General features: G+C 35.9%; 1 protein-coding gene across 3 annotated transcripts in view; it reads right to left on the bottom strand.

Annotated features, from left to right (window-relative positions):
* Window positions 1-1,133: 1,133 nt before the first annotated feature.
* nmdyn-D7 (nucleoside diphosphate kinase homolog 7) overlaps window positions 1,134-24,515 on the bottom strand; it is a 43,176-nt gene continuing 19,794 nt past the window's right edge. For all 3 annotated transcript variants that reach the window (XM_081755830.1, XM_081755831.1, XM_081755832.1), the window contains 6 exons: window positions 20,695-20,902; window positions 14,583-14,697; window positions 12,706-12,839; window positions 9,687-9,794; window positions 3,646-3,753; window positions 1,134-1,664 (listed from right to left, as the gene is read on the bottom strand). In XM_081755830.1, coding sequence (XP_081611956.1) covers window positions 1,614-1,664; window positions 3,646-3,753; window positions 9,687-9,794; window positions 12,706-12,839; window positions 14,583-14,697; window positions 20,695-20,902 — 724 coding nt within the window. In that variant the 3' untranslated portion in view covers window positions 1,134-1,613. The remainder of the gene's footprint in view (window positions 1,665-3,645; window positions 3,754-9,686; window positions 9,795-12,705; window positions 12,840-14,582; window positions 14,698-20,694; window positions 20,903-24,515) is intronic.

Genomic DNA, 24,515 nt, shown 5'->3' with positions numbered 1-24,515 from the left:
TTTGAGCACACAATTTTATTGGGAAAAAAATGTGATTTACTTACGTTACGAAATATAGCTGAGCGAGCGAAGGGGGTTAGAAGCCCCGCAGGACTCGTTTTATTTCACCTTTGCCCCTATGATAATACCACGTGACATTACGTCACACTCGGGTGGTGCAACTTTAATGTAAATCTAACGTTACTCGCTTCCTTGTGACGAACTTAATAGTTGGCTAGGGTAGCGCGTGAAAATATATATATGCAGTGCAGGTAGTGGCATTTATTAGCGTCACGCAGGCAAGGACAGCATAGGCAGCGACATCTATCAGCGTAATGCACAAACTGAAACGTTTAGAACTAATTATTAACACGTTGGGCAATTCAATTGTTGAAAACGTATCAGGATACAATATTACATCATCTATATATATAAAAGAGAACGTACAAATCCTTTGTTCCCTCATCACGCTAATACGGCTGAACCAATTTCTTTTATTTTTGGGGGTTATTAGGATTTGGACCCTAGATGGTTTTTATCATATCACTTTAATTTTTAATTACCAGTGTCTTGAGATAATTGACCATTCAAGTGTCCATAACGTACAAATCCTTTGTTAGTTCATCATAGGTAAAAATAAACGTATTTATATGCAACCCGCATGACCGTGTCACTCGGCGGGTTAACATAAATGACAGGCGATATAATGTTAACATTTACTGCAATCTACTATGGTTTTTATCATATCACTTGAAAGCGAAAAAGTAAAAATTATCTAAGTAACAAAGTTTATTGCGTTCCGGGGTGACCGCAGCGAAGCGGGGCGGGTTAACATAAATGACAGGCGATATAATGTTAACATTTACTGCAATCTTCTATGGTTTTTATCATATCACTTGAAAGCGAAAAAGTAAAAATTATCTAAGTAACAAAGTTTATTGCGTTCCGGGGTGACCGCAGCGAAGCGGGGTGAACGCTGCTAGTTATTTATAAAAAATAATGTTATTTGGATTTTTTCCCACTAGTTTCAATTGAATTTTCTCTTTTCTCTGTGGGCTTCATTTTCCCTAAGCCCCACCTAGTACCTTCCACTGCTTAGAAAATCTACAATTATTATCATTAATCTTAAGGATCGAGAACAAAATAAAACAATATTTTATAATAAATATTTATTTCATTTGTTAAATAAAAACCGTAATTCCAAAATACGATTTCCTTTCGACAATTATAAAATATTAACTTTTTTACATAAATCATTGAATATTATTTAAATGCCACAAAATTTGACATTACTTGACTAGGAAATGATATGAGCACAAGGTATTTGGACCGACAGATATGTATGTACATTGGAGTGAACACATACGGAGAATTTTCATCATTAATAACATTTTTTTTTTCATTTTTAATTTAAATAATGATAGAATTCCTTAACACAAATAGAATTATGTCTGACATTGAATAAGATAAAATATTACAAATTAAAAATGATTTGATCCCTCTTACGTTTCAACTATAAAACTAATAATACTAAAAAAATAGTATAGAAATTTCAAACTGACACTGAAACTAACCAGCAAATATCCAAATCACATATGTTGTTTTTAATTAGTTTAAAATATCTGTTGGTATCATTATCTGTTGGCTGATGCATGATCAGCTAACAATCTGAAGAAATATTCAACCTACAAAAAAAAGAAAGAAAAAATTTGTTTTCGTAAATGCCATTTTTTTGTACAAATTCAATTTTATATATATATACAGAGAGAGAGAGAGAGAGAGAGAGAGATAGAGAGATAGAGAGAGATAGATATATAGATATGAGGTGCACACCAAAATACGTTCCCTTCGTTCTAATTTCCAAGAACAAGGAAATACAGGGAATTTATCTGTCTATTAATAAGGAACATTTTGCTTCGATTAACTACCATTCACTTATTACGTGCTCTGGGAATCGTAATCGGATAAATATACTCCTAGCATGGTTTCGGCAACTAATTTTGTCCTCGACTGGTGGACACAAATAAGGAGTTTCGGAGTTACAAATATTTGTACTTGTTATTCAACTATTATCCTTTTCTCACAGAAAACACCAAAATTAGTAGTTTTTGAAATATACATAATTACCACACTACCAGGTAACTCACAACTAAGCAGTATCAATATAAGAACAATAAACAATATATGATCTTACTATTTACACAAGTTTCATGCGGTTTAAAATATTTCACTTATGTTCTATAGGTAGCACGATGTTTCAGATTTTTACATAGGCAGATTTGTGTCAGTTGATGCAATCAGTCTTTGGGTTAAAGATGAAGAAAACCCGAAGTGAAATAAAGTAAAATAATTTAAATTGTATGAAACATAACAGCAACTAGCTTGAATATCGTTCCTGAGTTTGTACGTATATTTTTCACACCACTGTTTGTTACAACATAAGAATGTGTGGAGACTAGTATAGAGGATAGTCTTAAGCCTTAGCTCCGAGTACCCGTGGGAAGTACAAGAAGTATTGGCTAAAAATGCATGAAAAGAACATTGATAAGGCTAGCTGTTGTTTTACACGTTGTATTATTATAATGTGTTCCATTCGTTCAAGCATGAGACATGTTTAAATAGTAACATCGAACATTGCTTTTATGTTGGTATCGCTAAGTTTTAGGTGTGTAGTAGTCTATATTTCAAATATCTATCGTCGACTCTTAGTGTTTTCTGAGAGAAAGTGGTTACGAAAGATATCTGTCTATCCGAAGTTCTTTTTTAGTGTCTTCGAGTCGAGGGCAACAAGACTATTGCTGAAATGATACTAGGAATATAAGATTCCTAAGACACATAATAGGTGAGTGTTATTTAATAATACACACATATATAGATACTCATGGAAACATCTGGAGTTGGAAACACGTCACATATGTGAGTTGGAAACGGTAAGGTGGTGATCACACCGGGCTGTTGGAAGTGGTGGTGTGTTAGTTCAAACTCTGTACTACGTGAAATGCAGTAGAACAGAGGTGTGCAGTGAGCTGAGTGTACCATTGGTAGTATAAAATGAGCGATCTCTGATTTCCTACTCGCTTATGCGGTGCAAGCGTAACGAAAGAGATAGGTGTGTTGGGTGTGGAGAGAGAAACCGTGCCGAAGGTGATGACAGCCTACAAAAATTGCGGCAGAACCACATCAATAAAGAGGAACAAGGAAGAAAGCCCTCAGTGACAGGTTTCGGTGATCAGGCTCGTATAAAGGCGGAGTGGTTGGAGCAATCGCTCTTGGGCCTTGAGATCCAGGGAGTCCCAAAGACTTCTTAAAAATTACTAAAAATAGAATACTGAAAATCTGTTATGCATAAATTACTTCAAAATGTATATTCTCTTTAGCTGTAAATAGAAGTATAGAAATTAATATCTTGTAGTACGCAAGTAAAACAAATACAGTGAGTGATGGTAATTAAAATATCAATTTAACTCTTTACTACTACTACAAAAAAAAGTTTAAATTTTTTAAAAAATAGTTGTTTTAACTTCTTTTTCAACCCCGATATGTACCCAACCCAATAATTCACAGTTAGTATTATTGTTTAGAATCAGGGAACAAAGAGGTGAGTGCAGAAAATTATTAGAATAGCCTATTTCCTACTTACGCTAAAACTATCACCGTAACACTTACCTCCAAAATGCCATCATCTGGGAGATCAGTACAGTGAACAGCATTCAATATCTTTGTAGTTCCAAATACAGCACGAAGACTATCAGGACGGAGCTGCCGCGCTATATCCTAAATAAATAAATAAATAAATAAATAAATAAATAAATAAAAGCTATATATATATCAAACTTAGCATCGTCATACCTCGTATTAAAATGTTGATAAACGTCAAAAATACGGTGCATAACTTCAAAACATTTTGCAGATCAATCTACCTATATTTACGTACTTTTACCCATGCATCCACTTTTTTCACCTTATCCATAGGATGCAAATGACAGGCAATGGTTGAGTGATCATAATTTATAACATGAGCCAATTCTCGAGTTATTTGATGAGGATTCTCATGACGCTCATTTCAGCGATCTTCGTCAAAATCTGACAGTCGCCTTGACCGTGAAACATCAGAGAAGTCAAACTGTTCTTTCCTGGAAACGAGAAAGCCATTTTCTTGCCGTACTTTCAGCAATGGCATTAGCTTCATACATCACAAATTGTTTTCGCCGCTCCTCTTATATTTCATCTTCGGTTAATCTCGAACAGCAGAATGTGGCGGAAATGATGAATTTGATGCACCTGACATTCCATCTTATTTCGACCGTAAAATATTCAAATTATAGGCAGAATTAAAATATACTCGCCTTTTCACCAACATGAAACACCAAACTAAGCAGTAACAAAAGAACAACGGCCAAAAATGACCTTGTCCTCCTATACACAAAACGCTACTCACTTATACATCGATGCAACAGTTGACTAAATATGTTCAAATTAGAATTTGAGGTTGAGAAGTCCTGAAGGCAAAGTTAAGATAGGACCTGAGTGAAGATATGCCCCATACACGAAAAGAATTGTAACTGACTGTATCACTCAAACGCTAAAATCTATTAATCAAACCTGACCGAATTATATTTATTTATTTACTTAAATGTTCACCTCGAAGTTAAGGAAGAAAATTTGCATTTACATATACCTTTCTAATGAGATTGTAATAACAATTTTCCCCTTTATTATATTCTATCTATCTCAATAAAATTATTTCTTTCACTTAGATAATCCACTTTCCAGTAGGAAAAACTCCCAATATCACGTGTGCTTTTTGTATGTTTGATCCGATATTCAGTGCAGTCACAGGTAATACAGATCTCACGTTAAATAGAGCTATATCCTATACATCTATTAACACTGACGCTGAAGCCGGGACAGAATGAGCAGTTTCCCCTTATTTATTTTACACGGAACTGTTTCTCCAATTTACTTATCTAGAAGATAAAATGAAATGTTATAATTAAAATCTATTGGAAACCTTATGTTAATTTTAACAATCAACAACCTTTTATATGGCTTAAGAATACGCACAGAATGATTATTTTCAATTCAAACTAACGATTTCAATTGAAAAGCATTTCGCAGATTACAAAAATTACTTTGTGAACATGCTAAGATCTATTTGCCATTATCAATGTGATAGTCGCATTCAGATGACTAAAAGGATTATATGAACTAGAGTGGATAAGAGACGCAGAAGTTTAGGATTACGCGGTTTCTGGCTTATCAAAACATCTACCCATAACCAAATACAACTTGAAGAAGGTCAAAATTACTAAGAAAATGTCACCACTACCAGAAAGAAAGTGTTCGGGTCATATTACATTAAAACAAACATGTTAAATTTGGACAAAGGCAACCTTTACCAGAATTGGGATATAGATGTTTGCTTCCTACAAATGTAAATATGATGTATGCATAAATACACAGGGTTGGCAAAAACCATGGTTTATTATGAAAAAAAAAAAAAAGAAAAAAAAAAGAAAAAAACGGGCTTTTCGATTTAAGCCAGGTTTTTATGGTTTAAATAATTTGCTCTATGTATTTATATTACATATGGACAGAAATAAGTGTATCGTCTTGGTGTTATTATTCAACAACGGGGTTATGCTGGAAGGGGTCAGATAAGCTTAAAGCGGAATCCAAAGTGCAAAAATTGTCCTCCATTTGGTCTCGAAACTGGGACTAATTGGCCACAAATGCGATGAGTCTGACTCACTCACGAAGGACTTCTGATAAAAATACGTTGTACTGATCTTTACATACTTGTTAATATAATTGTCAAGAGTCATTTCAGAAGGACAAAAAGATAAACTGTTGCCCAACTGAAACCATTATACAGAATTATATATACACAGGGTCTGTCCTGCATGAAACCAGACTAGCTCTGATGTGGCGCCCTCTCGCGTCGCTCAGTGAAACTAATTGCCGGGAGAGGTAGTGGGGGCCGTAGCAACACCACGCACAAGTGTTCAGTCTGCTGCGAGCAGTGGTTCGGTGTGAATCGAGTGTTGAGTGAGACGTTGTGCGAGTGCCTTGGAACAAAGCGAAATGCCGCGGTTGCTTGAGCAGCGTTACGCCATTAAATTTTGTGTTCGGCTAGGGAAATCGGGAACGAAGACAGAGCAAACAGCAGAGCGCAGAGTGACACACGCCGCTGTCTACTCGTCCAAAAAAGGCGCAGATGAGCAAGTCAAAAGTCGAAACGATGCTCATCGTTTTTCACGACGCTCAAGGCGTCGTCCACAAGGAGCGACGGTGAATGCAATTTTCTACGTCTAGGTCTTCGAAAGACTCCGCAGACGGGTCGCCCGCGTTCGAAGAGACATCGCCAACAACTGGACCCTGCACCACAACAACGCGCCCAGTCACACGACAAGGTGGACAAGAAAAATATTTCTACACTTTCACAACCTCCCTACAGCCCTGATCTGTTCCCGTGTGACTTCTTCCTCTTCCCCCGGCTAAAACGAGACCTCAAAGGACGTCGATTCGAGGCTATCGAAGCTGTTCAAGCTGCCGTTACAAGGACCCTGAACAGCATTTCACAAGAGGAATTCCAGGGAGCTTATCAACAGTGGCAGAATCGCCGGAAGCGGTGTGTAGATGCCGGTGGGTGTTATTTTGAAGATTATTAGTTGTAGTTTATGTTACTTTCAATACATCCAGTTCCACAGCCTTAGTCTGGTTTCATTCAAGACAGATCTTGTACATCGGGAAACTGCCGCCTTAGTCATCGGAAAAATCCTGTTATTGCTTTGCATGTAAATTTTAAAGGTCAACGTATCATAATCAATACGCTAAAACTGAGGTATTCAATTAGAAATTTAGTATGTAGATATCAATCAATAAAATTAATACAAAGTCCAATACAAGCTAATGTTGGAAGCTACGTAGGCAGTCGATAAATTTTGCCAATTTCTATCAGTATATTTAAGATACTGATTCTGGCTTCTTTATAAAACAACAGGCATTCGGGCATACAATTTGGTTTCGTTTCGTATGTTTAGGCTTAACATCCTTATGTGATACCAAGGTTATCAAGGAGACTAGCTTAAAGTGACATCCGAACCGCTACTTGGTTTACACTTGAAAGAAGGGTTGTGGTTCGACTGAGAATTGAACATGGGACGCTTTGATTAAAAGGTGAAAAGGAGATAAAACTAATGCAGATGGTTTGATATGTAGAAACGTCACCATGCAGTTCACACGATTTAAAGCACTTTGTTTTTGTTTGTTTGTTTAAACCAGTTGGTCCTTTTGAAAAACCCAGATGGTTTAACCAAGGTTTAAACCAGCCAACCCTGTATAAATACATAACCCTTTAATTGACTTCCCTTTATACTTTTTTATAAAATCTAACCATACCTTCATATCCTTATCAATTAATGAAAACACCTAGAGAAACATACTAGATGTCTGCATTGGCAACGGATCAGATGGCGACTGCAAAGCCGAGCTGTTGGTAGTGGTATCTTACGGCAAACTCCGTGCAACGTGAGAAGCAAAAGAACGGCCGCATGCAGTGAACTGAGCAGACGGTAATAGTGTAAAATAGACGACCTCACGGATTTCCAAAGAGGGCAAATGTTGGCGCTCGGATTGCATGTGTCTCTAGAGGCAGTGTCAAGTGATGAGGGCCTACAATACAAATCGCAAAATCATATCGGCGAAGAGGAACAGTGATCGGAAGAAAACCTCAGTGACATACTTCGTGTGACTGCGGTGCAAGTGACGGAGATATTCAAGCAGGATCTCCCACAGCTTGTGTCGACAATCACAGACCGACGTGAGTTACATAGCATGGGAATACGGGATCGAGTTACATGGGCAAAACCGCTAAGGAACTATGACGTATTAGCACGATGTTAATGATGCAGCGAACATGAAACATGGGCTGCTGCTGATGACTGGAAGCGTGTGATATAATCGGATGAGTTATCGTTCAACTTACTTTACGAGCTGTGTTTTATGTGTGAAGCGTATCATACGCAGTCTCTCTGTGATGCTCTGGGCCGCAATATCCTGGTTTTCAGTGGAGACCTATGCTGACGTTTACCGGCCGCGTCACTACTCGTGATTATTTCGCCGTTCTACAGCCACGTTGTTTCTGGGCAGTGAAGCCATATTCCAGGATGACAATGCGCCCATTCACACAGCTGGAGCTGCCGCGAAAGAAAATTGGAATGAAGTTCAACACCACCTGTAGCCCAGCAAATATCCGAACCTGAACACACTTGAACATCTATGGTTCGTTTTAGACACACGAATTCGGCGCAATTTCCGTCTCCATCCTCTCTCATGGAACTGAGTGATACACTGCACGGGAATGGTATAATATTCCACTGCTATCATTCACAACTTCTATGACTCCATTCCACGTCACACGTGAGCTGTTCTGAGGATGAAAGGTAGTCCAACGTCATATTAAGCTTGGTAAGTCGAACTTACCATTAAACTGATAAGCATCTGTACATCCGCTTTTACATTTTTATGGAAACATATTCTATAAACCTTCCTCTATATCACCTAGAGCGTCAGTAGTTCATAAATTGCGGATACGAGTGAAGTTTCAGTTCATATACAAGCTCGAATACAGTTCGAATACTATACCTCATATACTAGATTTTGTATCCAGACCCGTATTTATATATATTGTACGCCCCTGTGATCTAAAAATTTGCCGCCCCAGCACCATTAATAGCCGATAAGAAAAATAATTGTTTACATTATTCACCATCAGTAATGGTTTACCAGTATCTTTATTAATAATACAATAAGCTGTCTGTCTATAGCGCTTTTTAACTCGAGAACCATAATAGATAGAAACATGAAATTTTAAAATGTTTTAAAGCTCTCAGAGAAATGATAAAAATGCTCTGTTCCAGGTCCATAGGCCATACCTGAGCTGAGATATGGGGGGTGCAAAGTCTCCATAAGAATAACACGGGGGCGTTTTAAAAATAATCGAAAACGACCAATATTAGAGTTGATTTCATAATGTTTGGGGTCGCTGAGATGAATAGTGACAGTTTTAATACAATTCAAGGTCATACTCCACTCCCCAGGGAAGGGGCGAGATTTTAAAAGTAATCGAAAACGACAAATATTAGTGTTGAATTCATAGTTATCGAGGTCGCTGAGTTTAACGATATCGGTTTCCATGATGTTCAAGTTCATTTTCACCCCTTGGGGTGGGGGTGGGAGAGGATGACTTTCAAAATAATTAGATAAGCTAGCTAATTAGCAACTATTGTAATTAGAGCGAATTAAACATATTAACATACTTTCTCGCGTTTGTGCGGCACTCTACGATTTACTAGTTTTAAATATTACTTTATTATGAATCCTTAAAAAAAAAAAAAAAAAAAAAAAATATTGCTGCCTTGTTCTCGAGCACAGAATAGCACTTACCTAAACACGGGCCTAACCAGAACTAACAATGATGGACCCATACGTCCTTCCTATTCTAGAGACCCCATACACGATTAAATAAAAGACAAAAATGAATAAACTAAGTGATGTTTTTCTTTCTCTGCCTTCATTTGAATATTAAGAGTGAATTGAATTTAAGCCTTCCTTAAGATAACGATAAAAAATGATAGTCAAAACTCTAAACTATTTTCCTCATTTGTTTTCTCATAAAGCTTTTGAATTTCCTTGGTGCTACTTACTGGGTCTGATGGTCCTGTAAATATTCGAAATTTGCCGGGAGTGTCTTCAAACTCGCTGGTGATTTCCAAGGCAACACTAGGTCCCGAGCTTAACTGACTCACCATATTCTACAAAGAAAAACCTTCATATTAGTAAGATTCACGTTCGCAAGTAGTCAAATATATGATATTACACACAAGCTACTAATTCAAAGGAAAAAACGCTGACTAAAATGTTAGTGTAATCATACGACGTTAAGTTTCACAATAATCATTGCTGATATAGGGAATAACAAGGAGACTCACTACATCGATTTCCCAAGAATGGATATTTTAATCGTGGCCATATGGTTAGCAAATGAGTCTTTGACGTAGAAGATTCAGGTTCGATTCTCGGTGAGAGCTGGAGTAGTTCAAAGAGTCAAATACCACGATAAGTTGTCAGTCAACGTCTCATACAGCCTTTTGCTAGAAGGGACGCTAAATTCCAAACCAACCAATCAAATATTTTACGTAAATTACAGGTTAATTACAATAAAACAAAGATCTATTTAATGCATATTAAAACGCCGTACGGAAAGAACATAATTCAAAGAACACAAATATTTTCCTTGATGCTATATTAATTGGTATATTTCAGTTGCAAACTGTAGTTAATATTAATTTAACATATCAAGTTTTCCCATTTTTATTGTGCATATATTCTCGGGCAAGAAACGATTCACTACAAAATAAACATTAAGGGAAGGAGAGGAATACACGAGGATATGACGAATTTGTTATCAAAGGACACAACGGAATACTAATCCACTTTTCAGCTTTTACGGTCTCGATGACTTTAATAAGCCATTGACGTACGTGCTAATACTTCCTATAGGGTACATTGTTTGGAATCAAAATCCTATTTTGCATCTCGACTTCTTGTTCATATTTAGAATTTAATATCCACTATATATTTCTGCCCCCTCTGTAGCCATGGACTCGTGCGTTGAGATGTGGGCTAGAAATTACCAGAAAATCATTGACGCTGTCCCAGCTCAGTAACTAAAGAAATGCTCCTACATATTCTGAACACGGGCACATTTAAATTAAACAAACAAAAAAAAAAAAAAAAATCTCGGTAACTCCGAGAATTGGGTTAATTGGGTTAAAAGTGGAAATTTGGAATAACAAGCTGAAATTTTCAGCATCAATTCTACTATATCTATATATGAACATACTGAAAGTCCCAAAGAATCCCATTTGAGGAAATGGAGATATGATGTCATCAATATGGCTGCCAGCCGAACTCGTCTCTCAAATTTCAAACTATAATAACTATATGTTATTTTACAATAAGAACTTTGTTGTTGCGCCATTTATGAGGGAACACACTGGAAAGTGTTTTCTAGGCTAAAGGTTTTTATTTGTTGCCGCCATTTTTAAATATGGCGCCATGAAGTGAAAAAATGGAATATTCTCAATTCTGGTTTTGATGTTGAAGATCCAATATCTTCGTAACCGCTGCAAATACCGAAAAACAACCTGAAATAATCATTATTGGGTACTTCAAGAGCTTTTCAATGAAGTATGTATCATTGATGTACCGTTGAAAGTAAAATAGCTAATAGATTTTATGTAATTGAATATGTAGCGCATAATTTTCAGTGACACCAACAATACTGATAGAATCAAATGTAATAATTTACAAATTTTCGAGAAGAGATTCCATAATATTTTTAGTTATGATAATAATGAAATCCTCAACCTTCCGGTAGCAACATATAATTTAACAGAAACGTATGAATAAAGATATTATATTACATTGACTTGAAATAAATGAAACGATATCATTCTAGGAGCTATCGAAACCATAATGGATGGAAGTAGACCCGATAACTTCGGTGTTCAGTGTATGCAAATAATACAGTTTCTCATATGAAAACAGGTCATGCCTTTTCCCGTACTCTTCGCGCCCATTTTTTTACTCAGATGGTCATAACATATAATTCAATGATTTTAATTTTATGTTGTGAAAATATTATATTTCTATTTATTTTTAATAGAAACAACAGCTCGAGGTGCAAGGTAGGATTTTGAAACCAATATGTTTGTGTCAATTCACAATGTTTACAGATGACACACACTTAATTAAGATTCTTCAGAATATAATACATGTCGCAGTGGAAGACTCTTCTGCGGCACCGAAGGAAAAGGCACGGAGCCTTTGAACAGTATGAAAATATTTCGGACAACGGATGCGTCAAGTGAGTCTTTCTTTTGTTCATACATTCATTAATCACCATGTAGTTTTAATATTACAGTCGCAGAACTCTGGCCGAGTCGACTATTTCACTATTTTTGTCATAAGAAAGTTGAATAATTTTATTAAATTATATTGCACTAAGTATTCTTTAGTCACAGTATAAATAGCAACGAAAACAGCGCGTGTATAAGCCTAATCCACCTGCACCAAATAATATATTGTTGTAAGGCAAATAAATTGTAGGTAATACACACATTGACGCCAGATTATGTCCGAACATTATAAAAATTGCATACAAAATAAAGTAAGTGCAAAACATAACTTGTATTAAACAAAATATTTGTATGAAAGACAAGTTCACGACACTGCGTCGAATCCTGGCGTCGTCAACTTTAAAATATGCATTCTATTCTATCATCTAGCAATCTTACATTATTAAAAGTACTATATTTAAATAATAATTCCAGAGTCAACATGGAGGAAGTTATGTTAAAAGATGTTGCGTCTACTAATTTGGTTACAATGAATTTCCTGTTAATTGCTTACGGTATAATGTTTAAGCTAGAACACTGCAACTTACGTTTGTTTCCAACGTAATTTCATCGAAATCTTACGAATTATTCTCTGTGGTCTAATGGCAAAGGTACCACAATCGCGACTATGAATTTAAATAGGTTACAACAATTAATTTCTAGCTTTCTGAAGTTTTCATACACGAAGCAAACAACAAAATATAAATTATTTTAAATTATAAAATACAGATTTTTAAATAGAGTCTTCATTTTAATTTCTTACCGAATATTCAGGTACCACTCCCTTATACACTTCAAGAAATTCTTCTGCAGATACAGGGTCCAAGTAAAACATCTGCAAAGCAGTTATATTGAACTTACTTTCTTGAATTTTTGTTATTATTCTCCCTAAAAGACCTGCAAAAGGAAGGATTATTGTGTATTAACTACTTCGCATATCTGTAACTAATAAGATTGAGTTTTAGAGCTCCTTCATGGATAATGGTTAATGTTCCCTTCTTATACGCACGAGATTCAATTGGTTTCCACCATTTTCTACAATGAAACACCTACAAATCACAAAATCCAAGTTCATTTCCCAGTGGCAGCTCAGGTGGTTGGAAGCTTTAGGTCGTTAAACTACAAGTTACCGCCTCATACTACACCGGTGAAAGATGACAAACTTTTTTCGGTTAAAAAAAAAAAAAAAAAATCTCATAAAAATACAACTGATATACTATTTATATTAACGAGTAGAAGAAACTACCAATTATTAATACAACAATTTCTCTATAAGTGCGAATTCAATGATACATAAAAGAATGGAAAGTGCATAACTGGACCGGGACTCTAACCTGGAACCTTCAGCGTATTATGCCGATACGTTAACCACTATACTAACCAGTCTGCTCTCTAAACAGCTCTTTGTCTGTCATTCTGAAAATATGTACTTTTCCCAACAGATTCATATGAACTTCGTTTTTTATTTTGATGTAAGTATAGTTCATTAATACTGTAATGTTTGGTAGAGTCAAATGATAGACCGGGTGTCTTTTCCCCTTCACCAAGTTTTATTACAAAATATAATAAGTACAATTGTCTTTAATTCAATGTCTCTTCCTCAATGACCAAGTGAAGGAAAATGTTTTGCCGGGTGCCCCTTCCACTCAAGGCAGTTTCCAGAGCACTTTGGCAGGTTGTTGGTTAGGATTGGATTACAAGTTTAAGATGGATCCCTAGCCCAGTGCGGCATAGGGTAAGGAAGAGGTTCTCCTAGTCCACAGCGACATAGGAAGGTAAAGGTTAGGCGATCAGTTGGTCAACTGATACTGGGTCCCTCGGTGGTCCTCCTTTTATTTGTCCTCCTCGGGTCTTCCGTGAGGTCCGTCTGCTTTCGGTGTTCCTCGGTCTTCCGTGTTCGCTTGCTGTCTGCTATGTTGTTTATAAATAATAGCACGTGTTGAGTTGACACGTGCGTCTGTTGTGATGTGGAGATCCTTGCAATACGCTGTACATGTGTGTGTCATAGTGATTACGGGAAATAAATAAATAAAATAAAATAAAAACATATACAGTAATAGTACTTTTATATTGAACTATAGTGCGTCCAGTAAGAGAACGTCTCTGACAGCTCGCAGTGATATTGCCACTACTCGCGTGTCAGGGTTTTTTTCGGTGCAACTGTAGTGGCAATTTAATTAATGGTATAAGACAGAGTGCTCGTGGTTGGTAACACTGGTATCGAAGTAGGGGCTGCAATGTCCCACCGCATGTGGTAAGAAACGTCAGAGACCATCTCTTGTTGGCCGTGCTATAAACGCCCGGATCTTATATCTCCTTAGGGCTTAGCTAGCCAGACAGCCAACGCTTTACCCTCTATCATCGTTATTTATTGTTTGGATTAGAGTTCGAAACCTCTCTCAATTCAGACCTTAATTGCCTCACGATACTAGGTAGACATCGAAAAGTAAGTACCCCTACGGAAACTGAACTCGAGACACAAGAACCAAAGGCATCTACGCTAACCAATTCGTATAACTTTTATACTAATACAAATAAATGAAATAAATAAATAAATAAATAAATAAAGACTACTAACAACATGGAAAAACTAGCAGAACAAAGTAGTTCAACATACAAAATCCCTAAGAAACTCCTTACCCTCTTGAATAGCGTGTGGCTTAATTACACAACATGTGCAATTCTCAAATGTTGCCGTCGTTGCAGGTACTTCAATGCTAGCCAATGGGTTGCTCGGAAAAAAGAAATTTAATTCCTGAAACGAAAGAATGTTCACCTTCAGCGTTATTATCTTATTTTTAATCGTATATTAAACATTTATATATTTTTTTTTTTAAATTTTAACATTACAAATTTTGTTCTTGATGAGGATTGAATATGTTTCCATCCCCACAAACAAACTTTCCTCACAATTTGTCACCGCAGTAGATTCTTCCTTATTAATTATCAGCAGTTTATTTACTGTTAATGGTACTTACGAGAAAGTACAAGTAAATTTCGCTTTACACTGCGAAAGCATAGTTGTCTTCCAAACTATGGGGATCCCATATTGAAACTGGAAGTAGTAGATCTGTCAAGGATGGAACTTGTTCTTGGGACGTTGAATCCATATTTTAAAAAAATAGCTTTTCGCTATATTATTATTATTATTATTATTATTATTATTATTATTATTATTATTATTATTATTAATTATTATTATTTTTAAATGGTGATCACTGCTGAAATCGAAAACATAAGCCGATAGTAGTAAACAATTTCTTGTACTTCCGGTTTCAGAAGGAAGTAATGGGTGGAGATTTCTTCTTTTCTTTGGAGGCTGAAACCATTGTTAAAAATCCGCTTCACGCCATGTATTACATTTTAGCTCTATGATGATCATGTTGAAACCAAAAATGGTGATTTATCCCTCTTCCGGTCTGAATAGACGGTTAAGAGATGATATGAAACCTATTCTTGGAACAATGAATATTTCCAAGAGGAGGAAACATCGATTCCACAAGGGGGGAGGGGCAAAAGTCCAAGACACACGCGCAGACGCGAATACACACACACTTTGATGAACTCATGTACATAACACACCACATAAAACAATAGTTATTTACGTATATCCTTATTAACTACAGTAAATAAACTATAATACTACAGTATTTGATATAAATATATTAAGTACTATATAGCAAATTAGTACTGTGAGAGCAAATTAGTATGTTTTGATATGTATTTCCAAGAACAGAACATTCTTTGAAAACCTCCCTGAGGGAACTGCCTCCCTGCACCCGCTGCGGGTAGTCATAATATATATATATATATATATATATATATATATAAGATTTCTCCCTTTCTCTTGCCGTTTGTATTCTGCTACCTGCCAACAGAAACAGAGATGGATAGATATAGCTGTTATTCATACAGAAGGTTGTTCGCTGTATATCCAACCATTTTCGATTCGGTGCTACCACCTGGTGTATCATGGGAACTATGGAATTGCTAGCGGGAGAAGTGTTGTGTCTGACCTTGTAGGTGCGTGTTGGTAGTGAGTGTTATCAAATGGTACCGAAAATAACCGGTATTGGAAGGGTTACTCAATGGGCCTTTTCCATGCTAAGTTTTCGTACGTACGCGCTGTGAAAGTGACGGGAGAATGCGTTAACACTCGGGTAACGCCTGCGAAAGCTATTGTGGTCTGTTACGTACAACAGGCTCTCCATGCGAAACATTCACTCAAGAAAACCACCAGGTGGACTCCAAACAAAGTGACACCTGTAGTGCTAAGAAAATCCCTCAACTCAACGTGGTATGAGCCACAGATTCCACCGTCAGCTGTGAACAAAACAAGTCGCAAGCACTTAGGATTGAAGTGTGTGCAGAAGGCCCATGTACACCACCTGCTACTGCGTCACATTGCCGAATGTAAGACGAACTGCAGGAAACTGTTTGAAAAGTACCTGGCAGGTTTCAAATGGAAGAAAGTTGTTACAATGGGTGAATCGTTCATCTCACTACTGCTGGTCACTTTCAGGGTATCACATACCGTAACATTGACGGCAAGGGGCGCAGAAACTTTGTTCGTTCGTCTGTGCAGGGAAAATTTCCCTGTTGGCTTTGTGGTTGTCACGAGATTCCATGAGGGTAAGATGATGCAAGGTGGACAAAAGAGTGAAGGTGAATGCAAGTTATTTCCAAGAATCCATTCTGACACCTATCTATCGGAAAGAGATCCCACAATTAACGCTAATCAGGTGATGATCCATATGAACAAGGCCTCGAGTACAGAAAAACACTATGTTTTTATCAGGAAATGGCAGAAGAAGTAGGAATTCGTATCATTCCGTTTGAAGACATTCCTGTAAAAAGCCCAGATGCCAATCTAATGAATTTTTACGCATTTGGACTAGAATCGAAGTCTTCAACATCGCCGCCCGTGCATCTTGGATGGTCTACGGAAAGCTTACAGGGAAGGAGTGGAACAGAATTTCCATGCCTGTCCGGCACCGAGCTTGCTGCAATGGAAACTGCAAAGCCGTGTGATAGTCCACAATGCTAGGACTCCACTAGAACATGATCGGTGGTGGCGGTACGGTATCTCTTAAGGTAAGCAACCGCCAAAAATAGTCGGATCTTTTGTAATTTTAATATATGCGAACAACTATAGTCTGGAAAAACGTATATGCGAAAATGGAAAGAATCAACTGATTCTTCTCTCGCCATATCTACCTTTAAATGCGAGTTTAATAAAAAATCGATATTGAAAATTTGTAGACTAAGTCCGGAATCAACCCGAAGTCTTCGGTTTACTATGCTGGTACTCCACCAACTACACTATCTAGTTCGTTCCCTGAACAAATAACACATATTCCACTCTTAAGGTAGATGCTCATACTTTCAGACACCTTTCACTCGTAAGGCCGGTTCTCAAACTTTCAAATATCTTTCACTCTTAAGGTTGGTGCTCATATTTTCAGACACCCTTCACTCTTAAGATTGGTGCTCATACTTTCAAACACCTTTCACTCTTATGATCGGTGCTCATCTTTCAGACAATTTTCTCTCTTAAGGTTGGTGCTCATATTTTCAAGACACCTTTCCTGCTTACAGTTGGTGCTCATATTTCCGGACACCCTTCACTCTTAAGGTCGATGTTCTCACTTTCAGACACTTTCCACTCTTAACCCTTTATTTGTCCCTGTCACTTACAAGCAGCAGCATTGCTTACTATTGTATTATACGCACAAATGGTAACTTCAGTAATAGTTTGATTTCGCAATATTGATTTCATTCAATATTCATATATGTGATTTGCGGATCAGTTGCTTAGACAGTTGTAATCTTTTGTCAATAGGAGAGAGCCAAATTCAGTAGTGCAGAAGCTTTATTTCCCCAAAGTCCGCGAAAGTTTGTATTATTATTATTATTATTATTATTATTATTATTATTATTATTATTATTTGGTATGCAGAAAGATATTTCAACGAAACTAGTGCTAATTACTCCTAAGAAATAGTCCTAATTATAACTAACTATATTACGGGCGATGTTGTTCGCTAGCAACATATGATTTGCTATTTTAGAGCAATGTTGCTTTGAAATAAACATTCTGTACTTTGTATCCACCCAAAATACGTGTTTCAACCATAAAAACAAACCAAAACATTTTTACGGGAATTTCTCAATGCTTGCTACTTAAAAGGTTGAAGTTGGTACTTATACTTTTAGATACATTTCACTCTTTAGGTCGGTGCTCATATTTTCAGACACGTTTCACTCGAGGTCGGTGCCGCTCGTAATTTCACACCACATGAAGAGTAACACAACTCTTGTTGTATTTGGACATTCCACTATGTATATAAACTAACATCTATGTCGTTGAACTCGATATTACATGACCAAATGCGAGGAATCAACCGATTTTATTCACAGAATATCACCTATACATAGGTTCGAATTCAGTGCAAGCGAATAGCGAGGTGGCTAGTGCACCGTCACGCTAAGCCGGAAAGAGTTTTGATTTTCGGCTGTCACATTTTTTTTTTTTTCCTTTAAATTGTCACAAAGTAACATATTCTTTCTGCTACCACAAAATAAGTTTACTGAAAAATATATCATGTAAGACTTCTCAGAAAGTACGAAGTGAAGACTCCCATACCCAAGCAAAACCTCGCTATAACGAACGTTAATACAACACAATGTTCAGAGTTTCGAAATTACTTTAGGCCCCTTCCCTTTTCCCTATTGAATGTGTTAAAACATTTCATTACAACGAGTAATAATTGTCTTTTTGCTTAAATTTATTTATTTAAAAAAAATATATAATTAAAATTCATCCTGTTTTATAATATAAATTAGCAATCGGCTAGCTGGGGACTTCGTCCCAGACCTCCCAATTTTCTCGGCCAACAGCCTCGTACTTTTTTATATCTTATTAAGACCTAGATAGGGAGATAATGATATCTTAACGATTATCATTATCTCCCTATCTAGGTCTTATATCCCTATCTCTAATCTTAAGGGATTTCGAGATATGGCCATCTTACTTAAGAATTACAATCCCATCCTTTTATTTTACATCCTTTTTCGTCCCGTTCTAAGGAAAATATCTAAAAACGCTGAAATACATCTTTAATTATTTTAAATTAAAAGCCCAAATACCAACTTTCATGCCTCTAACATTAAGGGATTTCGATATATGGCCATGTTATTTTAACAACTGCTATCCCGACTCTTATTTTCTCCACCTTTTTTCTTCCCTTGTAGAGAAAGTATCACAAAAACGCTGAAAGGCGTGTTAAAAAAAAAATGAAGTCTAAATACCAAATTTCATGTCTCTGATCTTCAATATTGAGATATGGCCATCTTATTTTAATAATTGCCACTCCCACTCTCTTTTCCTATCAGCCTTTCTCTTTCTTTCTAGGGGAAATAACACAGATTATTTTAAAAGAAAAATCTAAATACCAAATCTAATATCTCTAACCTTAACGAACTTTAAGATATGGCCATCCAATTACAACAATTGCAAGCCCCCTTTTCTCCTTGCTTTCTTTTCTTTCCTTCTAGCGCAAATATCGGAAAAATGATTAAACACGTGTCTAATTATTTTAACCACTTGCCTTATTAACCCGAATATACTCGGAATCCTGTTATGTATAATATATTATTAACCCGAGTTTACTCGTAGGATCTGTAACAAAAGTTTGCATTTTTCTGCGAACCCGAGTATACTTGCTGCAGAGTTAACTCGGGATAATAATGTTAAAGGATTTATGACGTCATAGCACCGTCAATTATATATTTTGGTTCAACCGTTGTTAGTGGCATCAAGTGTACATTCCAAAAAGCAAATAAAAAATGTGTAAAATAGGTAAAATCTTTGTGACTAAAATATGTAAGGCAAGTTGTTAAATAAGAAGTCCATAATTGAAAAATAATGTGTCCAACCTCCCGAAATTCCGTCATATTGTCATTTGAAGATAATAATTGCCATTTCTCTTTCTCCCCTAACCCGTCGAACTTCCCAAAACCCTTCCTTAGTGGGACCTTACATCACAAATCCTATGCCCTGTTCAAATTTCAAGTTTTTATCTTAAGCAGTTTGGCCTAAGCGTTGATCAGTTAGTTAGTCGGGACTACTACTTTTATATAAAGAGATTCACCTCTTATTACATTATTTTATTATTCAGGTAATATTGTAGGCACTTTTCATACATGTGTATACTCAGTTAAGCAGGACAACGATTTAAAAGTAACCAATGAGCATTATTCCATTAAATAAGCTTTCTGCATCTTCCCATGCAAGAAGTAAGAACTAACTCGTATCCCAGGTTCTCTTGTTATGAAATATGAAATATGAATATATATATATATATATTACAATTAGGATTTGTTTTACTTTCAGTTTAATGTAATATTCCTCTTTAAGGGTAGTTTAACACGTGCCTTTATTTACAACAAACACTTACAAAATGAATTAATGAATAAATGCTGAGCGATTAAACGTCATGCTATTATGCTTACACGCTTTCATTGCTTAATCATACATTTCATACTATTTGTCTGTAAATTCATGTTGAAGAAATGTAGATCCTGCAGTGAATATTCTAAGTTCTTAAGAATTGACTTATTTCAGTATAACAAAATTTCTTTATAGTTAATAAAATTTCGTTATATTGATGTTTTACTGTATGCTGAACTGTCACTGTTTGTCAACATACATAAAGTGAAATTAAATGTGTAAATAGAACTTAGTTCGTACCCTTTCAGCAGATGCTTTGGAATCTGATCCGTGAGCAGCGTTGCGGGTAACATCTCTCCCAAATCGTCCCCGAATGCTTTCTGGAGCTTCTACAGAAGCCTTTTTGGAATCTGTTGGTCCCAGAAGCTTCCTCCACTTCTCGACTGCATTCTCTCTCACAAGTTCCATGGCAACTACAGGCCCCGACAAGATGTAATCTCTTAATTCACTATAGGAGAAATAGTACAAGGCAAGTCAGTTAGTAGGCTTTCTTAAAAGTGTTCAATAAGAATCACAAAATCACAAACACTCAATTACAGATACAAAATCACAAATAACAAACACTCAATTACAAATATTGAAATAACATTCAATTAATGATTATGAGCTGCGAATCACTCAGCAAATACATACACAGACTTAAGATGATTTTGTTGGTAATAAAATTGGTGAATATAAACTATGAACAGTTTGACATTGTACTATAGAATTAAACTTTTTCGTGACCTAACACAGAAACACATACAAAGACATTTGATTGCTCATAAACTAGAAAGAGAAGAAAATCTTACTATCGAACTTACTCCACCAATTTTATTCTATAGGATGGACAATCAGAGAATTTGACACATTTGTCTTGTATGTAGGAACAAGTTTTTCTTTAGAAGCATCTCGGACCTTCGCTGATTTGTGACTTTTGGGTGCTTTTTAGGTATAAGAATATATTTACTGTCAGTAATCTTTATAATATTTAGAACTTTATAAGTATACGGTTTTGGTAGCGTTAAGAGATCCTACAAGAAATCGAATACCTTCAGTGTTGTTATCAAATCGGGTACAAAAAAGTTGAAAAATTTATTGAAAAAGTTGAGAAAGAAAAGAAAGAAAGGTGAGAAAGAGAGATCAAAAGAACAATTTAGCAGAAAAGCACCATCTAACCTCGTTTCAAGGTCAAAACTATTCAACTAGACAATGATTTATCAGGCATTCACACAGGTTCATTGGAAAATTCTTGTAGATGTACTGATTAAATATAATTGTGAGAGTATGTTAGTGTCTGAGTCTCAGTAGCAAAGATACGAGGAATGATTGGTAGTAGCGTTATCAAGATAAAATTAAGTAAACACGCTGATACTCCAGAACTTACTGATAATACTCACCTTGAATTTTAATTATCTTCCTTGTAATCTCATTTGTATTCTACACACCTTTTAGGCTTTCATAAATATATATTATTTTCTTAGAACTATACACACTCAGAACTTCAAATTAATATACAATACGTAACCTGTTACACTAACAACTCTCGACCATTATTTCTTCAAAATTCTACATGATCTGCTTGAATAGACTAACTATACTGCAACTCCAAGCAACCCAATATGTACACAATTATCAAATAATTTCTCGCCCAAAACTACTGCTCAACAAAGTTGACAAATACTGGAGTCAACTGTATTCATAGCATGACTGCTAGATCAATTTTTATTTTAACTTTTCTTCACGCAATGTCATATAAAGTACATTACACCAGGAAACGCGATATCACCTTCATACTATGAGAAAAATTCGTTATTTAAGTACATTATCATTTCAAAATTTAAAAGCAGAGGAACAATTACTGATAATTAAGCTAGCAGTCCATAGGTAAGTAATGTAAACCATACTTCAAATACCATCATTACATTTTCTACATTTACAAATTTTAAATTACACATAAATGCTAATTAGATGGCCTTTCCTCAACTCATCACCATCATCACAGGAATTCTGCCATTATTGGCAGGTTACTTGCTGCAACTGAAAAGCTTCCATGCTCCACGGTCTTCCGTTAATCTCTTCGTTTTCTCGTACGATTTCTGTTTTGATATTGTCCATTAATTGTAGTCTCCTTCATCCCCTTCCTCTCTTTCCTGCCATAAATATCCTCTAAAACGTCCCTCATGATACAGTTCCTGTTTAGTCAACGTTCCAACCAGTTTCCCTTCCTCTTCTTAACATCTAAGATTGTTCTTTCCTCCCCCACCATTTCTACGACCCTCGCATTCGTTTTCTGCTCGACCCTGCTAATTCTCTCCATTCTTCTCCACACCCGCATTTCTAAAGCTTCCAGTTGCTTTTCATCATTTTTACGCGATGTCTACGTTTCTGACCCACACAGCACAATACTCCGCACGAAGTCCTTTATGAATCTTTCTCTCAACTCTTTATTCAAGGTCCCACAAAATAGCATTTTTTTCCCCTCCTAAAGCCTTCTTTTCCCATTCCTGTCCTTGCTTATATTTCACGTTCACAATTTGTGTCATTACTAATACTACCCAGATATAGAAAACTAGTCACCTGCTCTAATTTCTCCCCTCCTACTTCGTAATTTGACACGGACTCCTTCGTTCATGATCATTTTGTTTCACAGTACTTAATCCGTATAATGATAGGATCTAAAGAATGCAAGTTTAAACAAAATATATCGTTTTTTAGATTACAGTTAATGGTCCACGAATGTTGACAATGAACTGATTTAATCGTTTCATACTGTACAGGAGACTTAAAGACAAAGCTTGAATCCATTTAAACATTCAATACTCAATTTGTGGTTCAGAATTGTACACTCATGTCCAAAATTATTGTCACATGTCTATAAATATGTTGTTGTAGGAATATAATTTGATAACGAATTCGCCCGGTATTTCTTATGATGTTAGTATGTATATAATTGGGAAAAACATGTATGTGGCAAATTTCATGTCAAAAGATCAGTAAATAAGAACAATAGAACGAAAATAAAACTCTCTTGTCCATTTAGCAACATTTTGTTTTACTCATTCTAATTTTCGTATTTATAATTCTTTCCCTATGAAATTTACCACAAATATACATTTCCCGATTACACACATAGTTTCAGCATTAAAAGTACCCTGCAAAATTATCATCATATTATATTTTTACAAGACAATTATAGATATGCGACAATCATTTTGGACATGAGTGTACATATCGTGATGCAATATGGCGCTGTTATTGGTATCATGTTTACCTACTTCGAACTTCCGCCGTGGGATTGCCGTTTTGCACATACAGAAACAGTACAAAACAGAAGTACAGAAGAACTGGATTCCAGTGCGCACTGAATAGGAAGTGAATGAACGAAGAATTTCACATGGAATTTCTACCAGTGTATATTTGTACATGGACGGTTTATGCGTAAATAAAGTAACGATTGATACAACCAAATTATTAATATTAGTGAACAATATATAATCAGTAATTTGAACTGGAATAGTATGAACTAATAACTGCATTATCTTCCCATATTAAATCTTGTGTGTGTGTTTCGCAAAAACCTTATACAGTGTATTCTCTACTTATGTCAAGTTTGAAGATTATTTTAACCCGTTTGATCCCACTGTCCTTAAATGAGGACAATATACTTAAATTACGATTTCGTAAGATGTGCTGCGTTTTTAGGTCTTATATGTATTTAAAATGCTCACAGACGAACCAAAGAAATAAGATAGAATATATGCTGTCTGAAAATGAATTTACGTTTCATCTCAATGCGAAAATATAATTTGTCCTTTTACGGTAGTTTCTCGTGTGTAGATTACAAATTTAATTTTGGACGGGTGATGCGTTCCATGTAACCGAGATGTAATGGAATACAAGCAAGAGGGAACGTAATTTTTATCCGGAAACTTTGATATTATAATTTTTGTATTGTTCCCCGCAATCATTATAAATAATTCGGTGTCCTCAAATGAGGATAGTGGGTTCTGAATTACATTTTCCCCATAAATTCTAAGTACGCTTTCTACTCTCATTATATTTCATGTTCTCAGTATTTT

Source organism: Thermobia domestica, chromosome 4, assembly GCF_964235325.1.
Source record: "Thermobia domestica chromosome 4, izTheDome1.hap1.1, whole genome shotgun sequence".
NCBI classification, from domain to species: Eukaryota; Metazoa; Arthropoda; class Insecta; order Zygentoma; family Lepismatidae; genus Thermobia; species Thermobia domestica.
The sequence above is the reverse complement of the archived record's forward strand: the minus strand, read 5'-3'. Positions and strand labels throughout refer to the sequence as shown.